The sequence below is a fragment of the Miniopterus schreibersii genome, assembly GCF_964146895.1.
Source record: "Miniopterus schreibersii genome assembly, chromosome: 14".
NCBI lineage: Eukaryota > Metazoa > Chordata > Mammalia > Chiroptera > Miniopteridae > Miniopterus > Miniopterus schreibersii.
Genome location: NC_138114.1, coordinates 42,106,414 through 42,127,785, shown reverse-complemented (window position 1 = coordinate 42,127,785; position 21,372 = coordinate 42,106,414). Strand labels below are relative to the sequence as shown.

At 43.4% G+C, this 21,372-nt stretch overlaps 1 protein-coding gene across 1 annotated transcript in view; it reads right to left on the bottom strand.

Annotated features, from left to right (window-relative positions):
- CFAP58 (cilia and flagella associated protein 58) overlaps positions 1-15,497 on the bottom strand; it is a gene marked incomplete at both ends in the record, with an annotated part of 82,967 nt that extends 67,470 nt beyond the window's left edge. Inside the window, 3 exons of the mRNA XM_081157907.1 lie at positions 4,265-4,413; positions 6,445-6,726; positions 15,414-15,497. Coding sequence (XP_081014033.1) covers positions 4,265-4,413; positions 6,445-6,726; positions 15,414-15,497 — 515 coding nt within the window. The remainder of the gene's footprint in view (positions 1-4,264; positions 4,414-6,444; positions 6,727-15,413) is intronic.
- Between the last annotated feature and the right edge of the window lie 5,875 nt (positions 15,498-21,372).

The window sequence follows — 21,372 nt, the reverse complement described above, 5'->3', positions numbered from 1 at the left end:
CAAAATTAGACTCAAGCAAAGCAGCTACTTTAGAGCTGAGAAAGCAGAGGCCCTGCAGCTGACAGTCATCAAAGGCCTGTTCGAAACACAATAATTTGATGATGTTTATTTACCAATAGTTTTCATATAACATAAAGGAGCCTTCAAAACCGCACTGAAACTCTCCTCCAAAAACAAAACCTCAAATCCTAAGGTTACTATGAAGAGAGAAGCTATACCTGAGAGCACTATTGAAGGTAAAATTCTGGGCTAGACAGTTCCTTCAGTTTTCCTCCTCAACCATGTGCCAGTTCTCACTAAAATGCCTCCTCACTTAATCAGTTCCCTTGCATTGCTCTTCGGTAGCTGCTCTGGTTATGCTCGACTTCTTTAATAATAGAGTCCATTGCGATGGACACCACACCTGCTGTTTGTTTTTCTATCCCTTACCCTTAGGACTATCATCTAACACTGGATAAATTCATCTAGAAAGCACAGGAAGTCTAGATGGCAGTTAGATTTGATTAAAGATGCCTAAGAAAGTATATGCTCATTCCCAATTAACACAAGGTTTTGCATGGCCTGCAAAGTGCTAGACCCCTGCCCAGAAGGTAAAGGCGCCTTTCTTCAGGGATTCACAGCCTAATGGGTACAGAAGCACCTCAACAAATAGTGTCCATACGATGTGATCAGTGCCATGCTTGAGGTAGATCATGGGTCCTATGGAAACAGAGAACACAGTGACTCTTCTGCTCGGTCACTGGGTCTGGGGGTGGGGAGGAAGTTGGAACAGAGATGCCGATGGCAATGAAGTTACGATAGTGTTTGAGGCTGAGAAACAAGCTGGCAGCGTAGGTAACCGCTGCACCCGCCGCCTCCCGCAGCCGCATCAAAATTACAACTGAAATACAGAACCACCGTCACTCAGATCTCCTGAAATCCGGCTGAACAGAAGCCCCACAACCAGGGAACTGAAGAAGCACCGAGACCGGGAGGAGGGGTGGAGAGGCGGGCGGATCAGGACTGAATCGCAAAGACTCCGCCCGGGCCCACACCCGGTGCCACGGGTTAAACCAGGAGGGACGTCTCGTGGTGGGGGTTTTCCAGAGGAGTGAGGGGTCCCAGCCCCACATTGGGCCCCCAGCCCAGGGCTCCAGGGCCGAGAAGAGGAGTCCCCACCCCTTCGGGCTGTGAAAACCAGCGGAGACTGTCACTGAGGGTCCAGGAGGCTGCGGGAGCCCCAGCAGCTCCTCTAAAGGGCCCGCACACAGACTCACTCGGACGCTCCCTCTGAGCCCAGCGCCGGGCAGCAGCCTGAAAGGACCTGGGACACTTGGGGAGGAACTAACCTGCCTGAAATTTGGGTGAGAGGCAGAGGGGCGGCTTCCTCCCAGGCAGAAGAGCTGGCAGAGGCCATGGCTCCTTTGGCGAATCCTCCCACACACAGCCGGCAGGCGCCATATTTGAATCGCCAGCACCTGACTCACCCCTTTGGCCCCGCCCCGTGATTCCCGGAGGCCCCGCCCCTCCCCACCTGCAGCTCATCCAGGCCAGTTCCAGTGGCTTTTCCATGCAAGTGGCCTCTCGAGCCTCATGCTTAGGACTTTCCTAAAATCTCTCAAGCAAGCAGTAGCATGCCCCATAGGGCTTGATAAGCGGCCCCAGGCCTGGCACTAGCAGCAGCCTGCATTGGCTCATAGCTGGGCCTCTCCTGGACATCGCCAAGCCCAGCACAAGTAGCAGCCAACTACGGTTTGCTGTGTAGCTCATGCTGGGTGGCCCTGGGCAAGGCACAGGCAGAGGCTGACTTTGCACCTCCCAGGAGGCCCCAGAGACAGTGCACCTGGTGGTCAGACTCACCCACGCTGGATTACAACCCTATCACATCCACGAGTGACACACTCAAAGAGCACACTTGGTGAACACCAAAGCTCTACTGAAGTAAATCCTGCTCCCTAGGGGTGTCTCCAACACATCAGCTCTTTGGCTGTAGTTGCAGCTGGTCCTCACAGCTAATTGGCCTGGGGGTCAATTCCTCCCAGTGATGCCAACAGCAACCAAGGCTCAACTACAACAGGACAGTGCACACAGCCCACACAGGGGAGCACCTAGAAGGCCCAGCGCAGGTGACTGGGGAGGCTGAGCCACTGGGCCCTATAGGACACCTACACAAAGCCACTCTACCAATTCCAGGAGACATAGCAGCTCTACCTAATACATAGAAACAAACACCTGGGAGCAGCCAAAATGTGGAGGCAAAGAAACATGTCACAAAGGAAAGAACAGAAGAAATCTCCAGAAAAGGAACTAAATGAGATAGAACCAAGCAAACTAATAGATACAGAGTTCAGAATTTTGGTTATAAGGATGCTCAAGGATATTAGTAAGACTATTACAAAAACAAGTGAGACCATCAATGACCTAATAAAATACCTATCAGAAATGAAGGCTACACAAAGTGAAATGAAGAATAATTTACAGGGAATCAACAGTAGAGTAGAGGACGCAGAGAATGAAATCAGCAATTTGGAACATGAAGAAACAAAAAACACCGAACCAGAAGAGCAAAAAGAAAAAAGAATCCAGAAATATGAAGATAGTATAAGGAGCCTCTGGGACAACTTCAAGAGGTCCCACATTCGTATTATTGGGGTACCAGAAGGAGAGGAAAGAGAGCAAGAAATTGAAAACCTATTTGAAAAAATAATTACAGAAAACTTTCCCTACCTGGGGAAAGAAATAGACTTACAAGTCCAGGAAGCACAGAGAGTCCCAAACAAGAGGAACACAAAGAGGCCCACAGCAAGACACATCATAATTAAAATGCCAAAGGTTAAAGACAAAGAGAGAATCTTAAAAGCACCAAGAGTAAAGCAGTTAGTTACCTACAAGGGAGCACCCATATGACTATCAGCTGATTTCTCAACAGAAACTTTGCAGGCCAGAAGGGAGTGGCAAGAAATATTCAAAGTGATGAAAAACATGGAACTACAACCAAGATTACTCTACCCAGCAAAGCTATCACTTAGAATTGAAGGTCAAATAAAGAGCTTCACAGATAAGAAAAAGCTAAAGGAGTTCATCACCACCAGACCAGCACTACGTGAAATGTTGAAAGGTCTTCTTTAAGAAGAAGCTAATGAACAAAAGAATCTGACAAACTAAATGGATCCAGAGACATTGACACATACAACAGACAATCATATTTCAGAGGGAAGAGGGAAGGGGGTTGGAGGGTGGGAGGAGATTAACCAAAGAAGTTATATGCTTATATGCATAACCCATGGACACAGACAATGACAGGGTGAAGGCCTGGGGAGGGGATAGGAGCGAGGTGGAGGGGGTCAGTTGGGGGGAAAATGGGACACCTGTAGTGTTTTCAACAATAAACTTAAAAAAAAAAAAAAGATAGTGTTTGAGATGGGTCTTGAAGGATGCCTAGTTGTTTATTATGTGGAGAAGGGGAAAAAAGCATTCCTGGCATAGAAAACATGTCCAAAGACATGGAGACATAAGTAAGCATGGTGTTGCTGGGCATGAGTCAAACAAACCTGACTGGGACAGATCTATGAACAGTCCTTAGAGACATGTCCAAGACTTTAGGCTTTATCCTTTGGGAATGGGTAAATATCAAAGGTGTTTATACTGAAGATGGAAGCATGCAGGTACATGTTTCAGCATCATAAATCTGGTATGTGGTGATGGTATAGAGGGGAGGTATAGATGGTCTCCTTGAAGGCAGGGAGACCAGTTAGGAGTCTACTGCCAAATCCAGCAGAGGATGGAAGGTCCAAACCAAAGCAACAGCACTAGTGATAGGGAGGCGGGAAAGCCTAAATCAATAAGATGAAGTCTTAAGGAATAAAGGAGTAGCAAGGGAGAAGAGCAACCCTGTTTTCTGGCCAAGAACCTGAGAAGCTGGAAGGACGCTGATGCCACATAACTGTGGCAACTGTATGGGAGGAGCTTCCAGTTCCATTCCACACACGTTTGAGAGAAATAAACCTAAAAATCTTTACTCATTTTGAAACTGTATTACTGTTTCTTATAGACCCAGAAGTTTAATATAACCATAAATTAGGAGGAGTTCTTACGTGTGGAGAAAAGGAGTATTAAAAAGAAAAAATAGCAATAGACAAAAAACAATCTCCAGGAAACCAACAAAACAAAACAAAAAAATAGTCTTGTATCACTTTCAAGGTGACACTGGCCAACCCCAGGCTGTCTGTTGAAGGAGTCGCCTGCGAAAGCAAGTCCAGCTTACATCAAGAAGGCGATGACCTACTTGCTATCCTGGTCCATTGTCAGTCCAGACCCCTGCTCGACTAGTTTGGTTAGGTTCACTATTTCCTCTTTCAGGGCAAGAATCGTCTCCTTCGCCTTCTGCTCTTTATCATAGGCTGAGTCCACCATCTTCCAGGCCTTTTCGATCTCCTAGATGGGCCACAGGACATCAGTGAGAAAAACCAAACTGGCTTCCAGATGCAAGATAAACTGAGTCAACAGAATAATAAAACAACCGCAATGCAGTAGTCATTTATGGGGAAAGAAGATCACATAGTACACATTATGCTTTAAATTTATATTGACTTACTCAGTTGTTCAACATGAGCTAGTCAATACTGAACACCAGTTTTCAGGGGGGGATTGGGAAAGGATACTTTTTTCTTGTGTGAGTGTGGCTACAAAGCTCACATACTGCAAGGGCTGCTATAACTAGGAGGATATTTCTAATAAAAATATTAAGATAGGTTTACAAAATTAAAAATAAAAGCATATGTGTTTCCCAAGTCCAGATATTTTTTTAATAAGCTTTATCACATAAGGAATGATCTTAGATCCAAGCCTTAAATTTTAAGCTCTCGATAGGTTCTAAGTAAAACATATATTTTGTCCTTAGGTCCCAAGTGAACTCCTAATGGCCATGTGAGCTTTAGAAAAATTCATAGCAAGGTAGTCTTTGCTGTTACCTAATCTGTACACAGCAGCCTTGGTAATTACCATTTCCAGAAACTCAAGCCCAGGCCTTCTCATCAAATGCTTACAGGGGAAGAACAAAACCCATAGCAGAGAATAGGAACCAGGCCTCATGTAGCTTTGGCTTCCTTTCTGCTATGAAATACACGGTTGAATATTAACATAAATACTTAAAAGTGAATTACAGCCATTCAAATAAACGAACAAAGCCCGGTAAATATTGCAGCAGACTTGAGTTTTTACCCTGCCACTTAATTTTCTTGCAAAATTTCATCCAGTGGCATGTGAGTCCTTTATACAGGTAAGAACCTATTGGCTTAAGGTAAAAATATTCCACTTTCATGTTGACAAGGAATTAAATGAGTGGTAGAGAGTATTTCATTTAATTAAACAAATTCATGCTATTACAATAGAGAGAGATGACAAAATGTCAGTTTATTGGGACATGTTTTTCTGTAACAACCATATATACTATTTTTTAGCAAAACAAATGAAAGATATTTAAATGCAAATACGACTATGTGAAGATTTGTCCAAATCAACTTCACCAATTAGATTTTAACCAGTTCATGCCTTCCATTTCCAGTTTTAACATTTACCATAAAAAGTGGCATTTTTCATCATAAAAGGAATTAGAGCCTTTTCATGTTGATTTTTCAGCAAAGAGAAGAAAATGACAATTGGGAGAAAATACTTCAAAAAAAAAGTTGTTTCTAAGAAAACATGTCATATTTCACAGTGGCCTTGGAAATTTATTTGAATTGGCTGATATTTAATTGCATGATATCAAGGGTATTTTTTAAAAGTTTGTGAATTTTTTCTCATCACTAAGGTTTTAACTATAAATTAAGATGTCTTAACCTCTTATCACCCTGAAATCAACATTAAACATTTATGTTTTACCTTCAAAATAATGCAACACACTTGAGGATGGAAAAATAAAGTGTGAGACAAAGCCAGACGGAATCCCTGTTCTCCCATTATGAGGAACTGGGAGAATCAAGGCAGAAGGAAAGAGATGTTAAGAAAAAATATAAAAATTACTATTTGGGTATTCTCAAGGTATTATCTCCTAAAACAGTAAAAAAATAAAAAAATTAAAAGTAGGAATATAAAAATATCTTTAACAAGCTATCAGCTTGAGATATTTAATTACTATTCATCTTGTATCAAACAAGACATACTAAGATTCCTAATATTGCTCTTACTTATCTCTAATTCTTTTTGCTAGCCCATTATTTCTTAGCAACCAAGCCAGTGAAGTTGTACATTATATTCTGAATAGTCAAATTCACCCAATCTAATTATTTTCTTTGAAAATGAACATTATTCCCCAGGCTTAATGAATACATAAATCATGTACATTTTAACTTAGTAGCTCATTTACTGCCAGCCCAGAGCTGTGAGTATGGTGACAAGGTGCTGTTTTAAACACAGGGCGCATCTACGGCAGCTCTCCATTGACTCCATTTCCAGAATATCACTGACCTTTTTCAAGGACGCGATGGTGGTCTGATCATCTTGAGAGAGCTTCAGGGCGGTGGCGACCTTCGCGGAATTAACCACAATCTCCGCATTGAGCTCTCTGCATTTGGCCATCAGGCGCTTTTCATTTTCATAAGACTTTTTCATGACAGCGTGAAGCTTCTCATATTCAATCCTAAATTTCTCCAGACTTTTGTCCCCTGAAAGTTCACTGAGAACCTCCTGAAAATCTCTTTCGATTTCTTCAAATGCAGTTTCTTCCAGCACTACTTTTTCACTCTTTTCCTGTACAGAAGAGCAGGGATGGGAATGAGCATTGCGACATCTACACCATGACCATTCAGAAATTACTGTTAATGTCCATGAATAAAAGACCTTCAGACAAGCTAATTAAAAACCGCTGATAATCAGAACTTTTTAGGCTCTATGCTGGGAAGGGAACAACTGTATGATGTTCATTCCCTGATGCTACAATATATACAGGGGTGGGCAAAAGTAGGTTTACATTTGTATGTACACAAAGCACACAGCTTATTCTTGTATATTCTTTATTAACTATTGTATTATTTATTTGTATAACCCTGTAAACCTACTTTTGCCCAACCCCCTGTATATAATATTTCTTACCACATGTTGTTGTTGTTACAGATTAGATTAAATAGGATAATTCATGTTCAACATTTAGCCAAGTGCCTGGCACACAGTAGGCATCCAATAAAATTTTATAGCTGTTACAATTATTCCAGATCCTGATCTCTTTTCATTTCATCCCACTTCTTACTGCCCCCAGGATTGGACTGCAGAGGGAATCCATAGCATGTTGAGGTCAGACATAGGGAGACTGGGGTATAAATAGCATGAAATCACACATACTCACAGTGAAACCCATTGGAAATATGGAATAGTCTCCTAAAAGATATTCCATCACTTGTATCCCTAAAGGAAACTAGGCTAGGTCATCTCCACAGGTATACTAAAATGCCCCCTGCGCAATGCTCATGGGTCTTTTCTGCATTTGCTTTCCATGATTATCGGGACAAGTTATTTAACACTATAGGCCCAGACAAGCAAATGTAATTCAAGCAAGTCTGGCTATGACTTAGATGGGAACCCAGAAGTTAGTTATACTATAAGAATTTTTACTTCCCTAGTGTATGGGTTGAATCGTGTCTCTCCACAAAGTTATATTGAAGCTCTAACCCCAGTACTTATGATGTGACCTTATTTGGAAATAGAGTCATTGCATATATAATTAGTTAAGTTGAGGTCATACTGGAGGAGAGTGTGCCTTAGTCCAGGTATCCTTATAATAGGAGCAGGGTGGATTACAACTTTGTGTGGCGATAACTTATTGTGGTAATCATTTCCCAATATAGACGTATATCAAATCATTATATTGTAAAACTAATACAATGTTACACGTCAATTACATCTCAATAAAAAGCAGGGAGTCGAGGGTTGGACACAGACACACACAGGAAAATGCCATGTGAAGACAAAGGCAGAGATTAGACTGATACAGCTCCAAGCCAAGGAAAGCTAAGGATTGCTGGCTACCCCAGAAGCTAGGAAGGGGCGAGAAAGGATTTTACTGAGTCTAGAAGAAATATGGCCCTGCCAACACCTTGATCTCAGACTTCTAGACTCCAGAACTTGAGACAATAAATTTCTGCTGTTTTAAGATGCCCAGTTTGTGATACTATGTTATGGCTGCCCTAGCAAACTAATACACCTACTTCTTGTTAGATACAGCACAATAATAAAAAAGAATGGGTATGGTTAATACACTTATTCACTTATTCAGCAAGTATTTATTGAACATCTGCTATATGTAAGTTGGAATGCTAGAGCCTACACGAGATACCAAGACAAAGAATAAACAATGCTCCCACAGGAAATTTATACAGCAATCATTGGTGGGGTATGTTTTCCCAAAATGGAAGTACAGAGTTTGATACCTGCCATAAAACAGATTCAAAATTCTACAAGGATGGAATTACTTCCAACAGCAAGAATTAAAGTAAATTTCATAAAGAAAATGGCATTTGAGCAGGCCCAGAAGGGACAGTGGAATCTTCACAGGTGATATGGAGACAGAGGGTATTCCTGGCAGGTGGCAAAGCATGAGCAAAGGCTCAGGACCAAGCAAGGGTCCAAAATTTGAGACTGGTTAAGAAGCTCAAGTTGGCTCAGGTATAAGAAGAGAGAAGGGCCTTTGCATCAAAGCTTTATTGCTAATCAAAGAAACCAACAGAGACACTCTTTAATCCCAATAATAAAGTAAAATTCAAATTCACCCTAAAGATTTGGGGCAAGTAGTCTAGTTTCCCTTCTGCTTTGACAAGCCTATCTTGCCCAACATGGAGAAAATCTACATATTTTTGGTTTTCAAAAACATTTGTGCTAATGATTAAATTTCTAAAGATGGCATGCAAGCAAAACGGAGCCCACATCTTAAAATAGATGAGTCACAAGCATATCTATAACATTTCGTGTAACAATGTTAGTACTAATGTTAAATTCAACAGGAGTTTTCTAGAAGCAGATTCTCACAAAGATCACAATACAGCAATTCCACAAAGGAGGAAAAATCATATTTAGGAAATATGGAGCTGCTGCTGCTCTGTGCTTTCCCCTTGTTGATGCTAAACATGAGTATACACAAAAATATATCATGGCAATGTTCTCAGTTCCATCCCTGTAAATGGTATTAATGTCAACACTTGATCACCAGCCTAATGATTTGTTGGCAGGCCAGGTTTTCCCTGTATACCTGGCCCTTCGCACAGGAGTGGGAAAATATCAAAGAAAAAAGTTTTAAAGAAACTTTTACGAACAAAGGAGATTTGTTCATATTGCTATTTTAAAATATACTCTTAAAAGCAAAGCAAAAATTATCTCTTAGCTATGACCAACAACCAGTAGGTATCAACACTTATGGGATATAAAGCTATCTGTTTTAGAAGCATGGTTTCAACATGAACTGATCAGAGAGGAACTGTGATGCTCCTTCATTCAACACCTATCTATTGAGTTTTTACTATCTGCCAGGCATCATTCTAGGTGCTGGGAATACCAATTAGTGGTGAGAAGGAAAAGGGAAAAAGAAAAGAGAGCAGCAGTAAAAAATGAAGCCAGAGTGGAAATTAAGACTCATGAAAGCAGAGGTGAGAAAAAGTTGGCTGAGATCAAGTGAGAAGGAAAATAGAAAGAAGAAATAATGGGAGATCGTAATGAGGGAGGGAGACTGGGAAATAATTATTTCATAGCATGGGTATCTGGGGCTAATGTACAGAAAATGAAGAATGAAATAAACCAAGATGACGAGTAGGGGAGGGGAGGAGGAAATACTCAAAGGCAATGACAGGGGAAATGGGAGAATTAGAAGGAACAGGAGGGAAAGACGGGGAGAAGAGAGATATGAGCAAGTGGGGATAGTGGGGATAAGTGATGTGGCCCCAGCAGCATGGATGCAAGAGACAAGAGCGTGACGGAGCCCAGGCAGTGAGGAAGAGAGAGGGTATGAAAGGGGTTGTAGGATTAGGAGAGAGAGCTGTTGCCCACGGGAGGTGGAGTCTAGAAGGGGAGACTAGATGTGGAGGAGACAGGATGATGAGGGGCTGTGAATGGTCAGAGGAGACAAGAGAACCACCTGGAACAGGGGTGGGGGTCTAATGGGTGTGACAGGAGCTGGGACCAGGGCTGGCCTCATGGGTCTGTGACCTATGCAGTTGCGTAGGGCCCCTGGCTCAGACAGGCCCTATCCCCCAGTCAGTTTACTACTCTGTTGTCTCGTTTTGAAATTCTTAATAATTTTTAACAAGGGGCTCTGAATTTTCGTCTTTTATTGAGCCCCTCAAATTCTGTAGCTGATCCTGAATGGGACTGACCATGGGATGGGTGAAATGGGGGAGCGCTTTGACAGGGCCATGAAGGATTTCGGTAGGGCCTTGATGGATGGGGACCGTGAATGGCAAGTGATGGCAGGGACCTGCTGTGCTCAGAGTTATAAATGAGGGTGCTAATGGACAGACAAGGGTCTTTAAAGGGTTGCAGGGAGGAGCCCTCATCAGTGATGCTGAAGATGGGGTATACCGCAACGTGGGGAAGCGAATAAAGGCTACCAGATCATCCCGCAATGGTCAGTGATAACGCAGGGCAGTGGTGACCAGCCGAAGAACTCAGTGAAGATGTGTCACAGAGCTGATCAGTTGATAGGGAATCATGGTGTGACAGGTGCACAAGGGTCAGTGAATAGGGGTGACAGTAGATATCTCCGAAGCCTTCTTGTGGGTCCCATCAGTCAGTGTGAGACATCACTATGTCTGTGTGTATCTCTTTTGTGGCTCAAAGTGTAGGTGTGGGTGCCTGTCATGAATTTCCCACCGTGCTTAGCACAGCGCCAATTTAATAGTGTGTGGGGGGGGGGGGAGTATCCCCCCAGTGGAAGGAGGGACAGGAGGTAATGGGGCCAGAGCCAACTGGGACCGGGGAATGAGGTGAGGCTGTGGGTAGAGTTCGGATATTAGTGGGGAAACTTTTGGAATTAGTGGGTGTGACAGCGGGTAAGTCGACAGCAGGAGAGGAACAGCGGGGAGGAGTTGAGAGGCGACAGGGAGAGGGGGCCGGCTCCTGACCTCGGCCATCCTGCCGCGCTCCGGGGGTGCCTCGGAGGCCGCGGTGGAAGTCGCAGGCACTGGGGGGGACTCCGAGGAAGGGGCTGTGCGCGGGGCCGAGCGTCCAAAGCCCCCGCGTTACTTCTACTTCTGGAGGCGGGCCGGTGGCGAGTGGGCGCTGGGCGCGTCCTCCCGTCGCCCGGCAACCACCTCGCCCTCTAGGGGCGCTGGCGGAGGTTCGAGGGGGAGGAGCCCCTGAGGCGCGCAGCCCGGCGTGGTTCCCCCAAGGAATATGCAAATATAATGAGCGGGGCGGGGCCAATGAAATTAGGGGGCGGGGCCTCTGGGAGGCTGGGGGAGTCCCTAGGTGAGCTCAGGGGTTGAAACGCCGAAGAGACGGGAGAGCGAAGGGCTGGAGGCGAGCGAGGGAGAGGACGGTGGGGGCGGGGAGCCGGCGAAGGGAAGCGGGGAGACTAGCCCCCCCCAAGGACTTGGGGGTCAGACTGCGGCGATGCGGGAAGGACCGCCAAGTCCTCTGGATTCGAGTCAGTTACAGCCCATAGGGGGCAGGGACTGTGCGCAAGACACAGGCGGGGAAAACGAAGGTGGAGAAGGCGAGGGCCCTGCCTTCGAAGGGTTTGGTCACTGGTGGTGAGAAAAATGGGGCGCAGACCTCAAGACACCCTGGGAAAGCGAATTTGGAGCCTCGTCGTGGAAATCTGCCTTGCCCCCGGGGCTCCTCTCCCAAGCCCTTTCTCCCCCCCCCCTTCACCTTGGCCCCCACGCCTGTAGGCTTCATAGTTTTACTTTTCCACGGTCAGCTCTCTAATCCGTCTGGTGTTCATCTCTGTATGTGTGTGAGATAGGATTCGAGCTGACTTTTCTCAATGAAGTGAGCCAAGTTTTCAACATCTTGGTTCCAAAATACACCTGGGCCTGTTCTGAGATCTCTGGTTTGTCCCTGGGTCAGTCAGTACCATGGGCTTTGTAGCCAATCCTCATGGTTAAAGGGCAAGGCCCCCACCCATAGTTCTTCCGTCAAAATTCATGAACCTTTATCATCCCATATAATTTTTAGGATGTTTTTCAAGTTCCTCATGTTAAATTTTTATTGGAACATCATTGAATTTATGAATTAATTTGGGGAACATTAACATCTGTACAGTGATCTTGTTCATGAACTGAGACTGTATATCTGGCGGACAAACAGAGCAGACTACGACTGGACACAGTGTGCGTGGAGGTAGTGGGAGAGCTGGCAGACGAAGCTGAAGAAGCAGGTTGAACCAAGCTGTGACCCAAGCTAATAGAAACGAGGTGGAGCTGGGCAGGCATCACAGCTCAGGTTTCTTGGTATGTTTACAGGAAACCTGACTGCACACTGGGACCACCAGCTGTGGGACCACCACAATCTAGAGAGACTCCATAACATCCCTGAAGGTACGTAACATCAGAGGTGGCCTAGCGATCCCTATCTGGTACTCTTGTGGGGGGGTTCTGTGTGTTCTCATTTCCCAGGAATTTCCTAAAGGACCATTGTGCAAGCAGGTGGCCTGCCAAGGCAACAGTAATTCAGTCCAGAAAACACTCTTTTTAAGTACCTGCTGCATAGCAGGCAGAGGCTGCCACAAAAACCACAGAGGTGACTAAGGTAAAGTCACTGCCCTTTCTGTTGGAGGAAAGGAAGAAAGGAAAATCTACAATTCTAACACAATGTGATGGTATCATTTAGACCATGCCATGTCAACAGACAGCACTGTGGGTGCTCAGGGAATCTAGACACTGACACTTGAGAGCATTACTTATGAGGTGAGGAAAGAAAGACCCGGACATGGGTAATCAGGGACCCACAGGAGGTTGAAAGGAACGTGACACGTTCGACTCACAGGAAAGAGATGCAGGTGGACATGAACACGGATGAGTATGTGGGTGGTGGACAAATTCATATATGCCGATGAAAGAAAATGCTTTGCTTCTAGTTTTTCAGATTACAGAAAAATACTCCCCAACCTGCTCCCCTTTGTTGTTTTAATACAAAGGAGCACTAGGTGGCATCATACTACCAAAAGTCCTCACCACTTAGCACCTCCAGGAGTAACAGTCCCAACCAAGATGGGGCAGCCCCTAACTTAGACAAATAGAAGTGCTTCTACCATTCTCATTTCTCCTTACACCCACTTAGTTTATTTATTGAGCACCTACTATATTCCCAGCTCTATGCTGCACACTGTGCGGGATAGGAAGGAGTTGAAAGGACCTCCTCCCTAAAACAAAAGAAACGGAACATGCATGCCACCTCTCCCCCACACAAAAATTGTAAAACAGTCCAAGGCAGGATGTAATAAGCACTGAAATGAAGATGTGAAGACATACTACTCAGTGTAATCTGACCCTTTTGATCTTCCGGGCCTTCCTACCACTCCTTGTCACACTGGATTCCTCCATTCCTCATCTGTCATGTTCTTTCCCACCACTTGGGATTCACTGACACTGAGCTCTCTGTCTAGAATACTCAGCCCTCCCTCTTCACCCGGCTGATGCCCATCCATCCTTCCTACAAATCTCACTTCCTCAGGGAGACCTTTCCAGACCAGCCCCTCAACACCAGACTACCTTTCCAAATACCATGTGTTCCACTTCTTGGACCATCCCACAATGGTAATTAATTATGTATTCACAGAAATGGTTGTTCAATATGTGTCTTCTCTACCAGGCTGTCAAACAACAAGAGGATGCAGGTCATGCATGTCTTGTTCAGCCCTTTCTCCACTGATGTTATAGGCTGAATTGTGTTCCCCTAAAATTCATATGTTGAAGCCCTAACCCCCAGTACCTCAGAATGTGACTGTCATTGGAGATAGGGCCCTTAAGTGGTGATTAAGTTAAAATGAGGCCATTTGAGTGGGTCCTAATCCAACCCGATTGATGTCCTTATAAAAAGAGGAAATTTGGACACACAGAGAGACACCAGGGAAGCACACACACAGAGGAAAGACACAACAGAAAGAGGCCATCTGCAAGGCAGGCAGAGAGGCCATAAAAGAAACCAAAAATCTTGTTCTTTGATTTTTAGCCTCCAGAACTGTGAGCAAATAAATTTCTGTTGTTTAAGCCACCCAATCTATAGTTCTTTATAATGGCAGTCCCAACAAACTAATATAAATGACCATCACTCCTCTCAGTATGTAACTATTAAGTGAATGGCTATTGAATGAGTTCTAAAATAAGGAAGACCAGTGAAGGATGGCATTGTTAGGGTAAGGTACATGGACTTAACCTTAAATGATACATATGAATTATAGACGTGGAAGGAAATAGAAGAAATTCCAAGTATGGGAAATAGCACTGGGCAGATACCACGGCAAGAACACCAAATGCTAAGAGGGTGTAGGTGAATAGCAGAGCTTTGGAAGGATAGCAGAGAAGCAGCTGTGAACTCAGACCAGGGACAGCCACAAACACACCCATTTTCCCTGCCAGATAACTTGAATATGTGATCATGAGCTGCAATACCTCTGCAAAGCTCCTTGTTTAAACCTGGACATAAGTGCCTCCTATAGCACCCTGCTAGGGCATCTAAGCTGTGTGCTGTGACTCTGTAATAAGAACAGTGCTATGTACACAGTGCTCACCTCTTCAGCAGCACCCAGGGAGGCTATAATGTGAAACTCCTGAAAAGCAGACAGAAACACTGATGTGCAGCCCTCCATGGAAATCCCCAGCCTGCAATGCAAAGCAACTGGGCCTTCAAAAGAAGCTACTCCTCTAACAGATCACCGAGGCCCTGGAAGCAATTGTGGGAGGTTCTACACAGCCCACAACCCCCTCGTGAAACTAGTAAGGATAATGTTAGTAGTGAGACTAGGAACTCCCACCCAGAAATATGTTTCTCCCTGAAGCCAAAATGTTCTAGATGGCCCTCCCTGCTCCCCAGGGTCATAGCTGGATGGGTCAGGAGCAGAGACCTAACCCACATAAGGCCAATTCCATTATTTTTCCTGGGGACTTATAGTTGAGACCAAGCCTTGCAAGCCACTCTGTGGAGGGCCTGGAGCTGAGTATATGTGAAACCCAGGACAGGCTGAGAAAGGTGGGCTGCAGAGAGGGAAGAACAAAGCCAATGAACAAAGAGAGGGAACCCACAGGCCCAAGAGAGGAAAGGGGAGGGGGGCTCCCTTGGTTGTTGGTGCCCCTTCAGCTTCTGGTGCCTGGAGGCCCAGCAACAGCTGCTCTCTTGGGCTCTGCTAAATAATTTTCACCTTCCTACCAAAGTCAGCTTATCTGTTTCGTCTAGATGAAGTGAGTTTCCATTGCTTATACTTGCCCCCACTCCAAAAAAAGCTCCAAAGCCCTGACCAATACAGGTCTTATTTGTACAGTCATTCTTGCGATATCTCTGGATTTCATATCCATGAAATCTAACACCTGCATCTGCCGCATGGTAAAAATTGCTCTGGTCATCATATCTAACACTTCTCCAGGCTGCTGGGAAGATTAAAAGCCCACGTGTTGCAGAAAACTGTTATCATTTATCAGCTGACCCCATGCTCACCTTAGATGACAGAGCAGAGTCCCAGCTGGCTACAGCGTCCCAAAACTGTTCAGACCATATTTTATTTCTTTAATCTGCTCCGTTTCCAGCCTGCTGCAGAGGTAACTTAACAGAACATTTGAGAAACACTTGACATCTGTTCCCAAAGGGTCTTCATACAAACTCCCCTCTTGATACCAGAGGAGACAACAAAGCTCGGGCAGATTTATTAGGAAGACTGAAAGGTCAGGCATGAGGAGGAAGCAGCAGGCAGTGTGCCACCGCAGGAAATCATTCTTACCAGGAGAAGGAGACAGGGAGACGACACTGTCACGACCACCCAGTCATCTTGCCTGCCTGGAATTTTATTGGTTTAACAGCAACTGCACTTCTCCCCGTGAGATCACTTTGGGGTATGACCAATTAGGCCAGCTCTTTGACTTGTGCTTCTTGCCCAAGAGGCCACGGTAACAGTTTGATGTCACCTAGAACTAGTGGTGACTTACACAAAACAAATGGCTAACCAGATTGGTTAAAAAACTGATTGGCTCCACATAACCTGTTCCACTACAAATAAATAAACACATAAGTATTGAATAAGTGAGTGAATAACTATGTAAGCAAATAAATAGATAAATTTATTTAAAACCAAAGCACGAATCCCTTTGAAAACACCATATTTTCAAATATGTCTAGACTTTACATATGCAAGTCCCTTTTCTGAAATATCCTGTCTCCTTCTTTGTCCAATGAGTTTTTCAACATTCAGCTCAGTGTCACTTCCTCCAGGAAGTATCCCCTGGTTAGGAACTCCTGTGTCGCTAGAAAACCTGAGTGTCCCTCTGTCAATTCACTGTATTTTAATCATGTGTTTATTTCTATGTCTTTCTCATAAGACTGGAAAGACCAGTGTTTTCTTTAATATAGTTATGGTGCTGATACATAAGAGGCACTTAAAATAGAAAGTTTGATGAAGAAAAGAAGGAAGGAAGAAAAAGAGGAAGGAAGGAAGGAAGGAAGGAAGGAAGGAAGGAAGGAAGGAAGGAAGGAAGGAAGGAAGGAAGGAAGGAAGGAAGGAGACTAGCTTTTACACTTAGACACACAGTAATTACTCCTAGGAGTCACTAGTGATCAAAGAAAGTTAAAAGCTATTGGAACACAAATATTTAAGATTCTAAGTTAGCTGAATAGAATCACTTCCAAGTACACACCAGGTCCCCAAACATAAGTATTAAAAATTACAGTTAAATGCATTTATCTCATTTCTTTACCCATCCCGATGCAAATGGCAAACAACAAGTATTTATTTATTTTAACCCACATGCACACTAGGTACTCAAGTGGATGCCCCGCTTCTCATTGCAGCAAAGATAGACATCTATAAAATGAAACTCTTTGCTTTGTTAAAAGAATATACTCTCTTTCCTAACCTGTAGGTAGGTTGCTTTCTTTCCAATATCTGCTGTCAGATCTACTGAATAATTTCATCAGCAGAAAATGCCTGCTGAGCATCTACTGTGCACAGGTGTTCTCCGAGGCAATTCAAGGGAGGCAAAAAGCCTGGACCAACCCCAACCCCCACCCCCAACCGAAGGAACTTGAAACCCAATTTAAGCCAAGCAGGATAATTCAAATCTCCAGGATGGCAGAGACCAGCCTAAAATGCCATTATATTTTAGAATCTAACACCATAGTCTGAAAACTTTTTCTGTAAAGGACCAAATTAAGAGATATTTTGGGCTTCACAGGGCACATGGTCTCTGTAGCAGCTACTCAGCTCTGCCATCATAGCACAAAAGCAGCCAAGGATAATATTTAAATGAATGGGGATAATTGTGATCCAATAAAACTTTACAGAAACAGGTGTTGCTCTGGAGTTGGCCTGCTGGCCAGAGTTTGCCAATTCCTAAGTTAGCACAATGTCTGCCATATAGTAGGTGCTCAAATATTTATTGAATGGATAGATGGATGGATGGGTGGGTGAATGAAGGTTTTCCTAAGGTTATAGCATGGTGATTTGTTTTAAAGCCCCTGCATATCATCTTTAGACATTAACTATTGGGAGAGTAATAAATACCTACTGACCAAAAATAAGCTTCATAGAAATTACCTGACAGTCTTTCCCACTCCAAGTGCTTTATCGATGAAAATTTAACATGTATCAACCACTAACAGCTTTCATAACAGAGCTGTGAGCAAGAAGGGTGGTATAAAGAAGCATTTTTTTCAAACTGTAGATCATGACCCATTAGTAAATTGTAACCAGTAATTTTTTTTTTTTTCAAAAAAGGGTAAAAGATGGAAATAGAAAAAAGAGGAGGGCCCAGTCGGGCATGGCTCAACGGTTGAGCATCGACCTAGGATCCAGGAGATTGAGGTTCGATTTTGGTCAGGGCACATGCCCAGGTTGTGGGCTAGGCACCCGATCAGCGATGACTCTCTCATCATTGATGTTTCTCTCTCTCTCTCCTGCTCCCTTCCTCTCTCTGAAATCAATAAAGATATATTTTTTTAAAAAAAAGAGGGAACATACCAGGCTATATCACAAATAGTAAGCATAAGGACTGTTTTTAAGAAAACTTTCTTATATAATGCACTTGTGTGTAAGTATATTGGGTTCTGAAGTAAAATGTATTTTCAAACCAGTTTGAAAAATACTCTAACTATTGTAATCTCATTTGGGGGGAAATTCAGTGTAGTTGTACATTTGAAGGGGATTTACTATGAACATGACACAGAGTCATAGTTAAGGGCAAGATTCTGGAGCCAAGTTTATAGTTCAAACCCTAACTCTGCCACTTATTAGGTGTGTGACCTTGGGTAAGTTACTGAGCCTCTCTAGGCCTCATTTCTTTATCTGTTAAATGGGAATGCTAATGATACCTACTGTTTGGGGTTATTATGGTAATTACATGAGTTGTTATTTGTAAAGTGCTTAGAGTAATACCTATCACCTAGTATAAGCAAAAGTGTTACCTTTAGTACAGGACCTGACTTCTCTGGGCTTCATTTATGTTGGTAAATAATCTCTAAAGGCCCTGCTGGCTCCAATAGTCGTAGAAGAGGTGGAGGAGTTCCCGGACAGACTTTGAGGAAAGAAATAGCCAAAGGCAATTCATTCATCCTGTTCAACTGACACCTTTGAGGTCTCAGCCAAGCAGTCTGTTCCAATGAAACATCCTGTAAGCTAACTTGTTATTATCTCTCAAAATCGCCTACAAAGGTGAATTCAGGATGGTGAAAAATTGGCCAAATCAAGGAAAATGATCTTTTTTCCACCCATCAGACCCTTCATAACTAGCATTGGCTTCCTGTCTCTCCCATTGTCACATATTTTATTCCATGTACTGGGATAACCACAGCTGGGGGTGAACAGGAAACCTGTCCCCATGTTTGTTCTTTGGTTTTTTATTGCCAATGTTCCTTACTGAAGTACAGTGTGTAGCTGCCCACAGTTGGGCCAGTGTTTTTACTGTGGAATCTGAAGCCATATCTAGCACCTACGATCATGGAAAACACACATGAAAAACAAGCCAACAGAAAAATAGGTGAAGTTATGACTACTGACAAATAGAAAAGTAAAAATGGCCAGTAATAGTGTTCCATTCAGCCTCCCTTATAATGAAAGAAATGCCAATCAAGACATTGAGAGATCTTTTCACCCATAAAAGAAGCAAACTAATTAAGGCTAGGAAATAGCCAATGCTCAAAAAGATGTAGGGAAATAGGCATTCTCATATTTAATTGGTGAGTCTAAACTGGTGAAACACCTTTGGAGGACAATTTTGCAATATACTATATCAAAAGAGTAAGTGTACATAACCTTTCACCAGCCCCCAAACTATCAAAGCATTAGCCAAAGCAGCTACCTATCTACAGACTTAAAAATAAAGCCCTATTTGTTTAAGTCTCTTGTAGTCCTAGGCACATAAAGTTGTAGTCAGGTGTTCTATTACTTGCAACCAAACACATTCCTAATTGACAAGTTTAAAATGAAAAGGTAAAAGAAGACATCCTTACCGTGCACTGACTTTAATGTGAAGGTTTCTATTATTTCCCCATCAAACATGATATTGGCTTTGGGACTGAACTTCACCTCTCATTTTTATCATGATGCAAAAGTGTTTATATTTGGATGCCAAATTTTATCTAGTGGCTCTTCAGCGTCTATAGCAATCTTTCTATTTTTCTTTTTTGATCTGCTCTTGTTGTAATATTCTTTTGATGTGCTGCTGGGATTCTGTGTTAATAGTTTATTTATGGTTTCTAAAATGGTACTTATCAATGAGATTAGTGTACTACTTTTATTTTCCTCATTTTTAATGAGTTATTCTTATTCGGTTTTTGACAGATACGTTATCATTCCCTTAATAAAAAGAGAATTCCAATCATTGACATTTTTACATCTAAATGACTAGATTTTTATTTCTATATATTGTATTTGCGTGTTTTTTTCAAATTTACTTATTCTTTCTTCATAGTGCCAGGTTCCAGCGTTCTGACTAATTATTTCCAACATAACTATTTTATCATCTCTTCCAAATTGTTCTATTGTCTCAAGTTCTTCAGGGGCTAATCCTCCTGTTTATTGATCCATCCCTCCCTCGTGTGGTTCATTTCCTACTTTGGTTTGTAATTTCTTATTGTAAACTCATCATCAATGGGAGCTCCTCATTCTGTGAGAGATCAGAATACACAACTGGCTTTGCATTTGCTTCTAACAGGACCAAGAGGATTCATCACTTTGGAACCAGCTTTTACATTCTGTGCTGACTTCAGGATTCCCTCAGCACAAGGGTGGTGTCAACTGGGACCTCACACCAATGAATGGCATAGGCAAGCTAGTGGTTTCAGTTTCAATTGCAGACATTTTAAAAAATTCATCCAGAGCCCCAGACAAACCACAAACTTCCTCGTTGTGGCCCTGGCCCACTGGGAGGATTTTTGTTTTGTTTTTTTCCATCCCACAGTCACTAAGAGCCTTTCCAGTGTCCCAGCTCTAAGTAGGGAGTCTCAAGTCCAGATCTCTACCTTTCTAGAACACAAGGCCTGAGTGGGTGCTCACCCCCCAGTCCTTAGCCATTTGGGCTTATATTCCTGGCAAATAACGCTATGTGCCTTAGAGCTCCCTCCTCTTATCTCATACCCAGAGATCTCCCCTTCCTTTCTTTCAACTGTAGACTTTTTTTTTTCCCCAATATTTCTGCGTTTGAAGGAGAGCTTACCTGACTTCTTGGCCTCTCATGTTCTCAGAAGTTGAGTCCTTTGTATTTTCCTGTCTTTTAAAAAACCCTTTCTAGAGTAATCACAAAGTGCTATGGAAACTACATGGGGGTTGGGGGTCTCTAACCCAGACGTGGGTGTTCAAGGAAGACTTCCTGAAAGAGAAATCGCCTGAGACCTGAAGACTGAGCACATACTGGAGGGGGGGGGGGGGAACCGACATTGAGGAGACAGGGTGGAGGAAGAGATGGGATGAAAGTTGCTGGGAGAAGATAGAGCACATGTGCATACCCAAGGTGGGTGGGGATAAACCAAGTATCACATTCTGAGAAGCACAGGTTCCAGGAACTGCAAGGAGTTGGGTGTGGAACATGAACTGAGATATGAGGCTGGTGAGGGTAAACAGAGGCCAGTTCATGCACGGCCCAGGTGCCAGGTTAGGACAGTGGACCTTATGCTGAGAGCAGAGGGAAGCCAACGAAGGTGATCATCAGGTCACAAAGTGAAATCATCAGGTTTAAAAGAAAAACAAATCTAATAAACGTTCCTTATACAAACAAC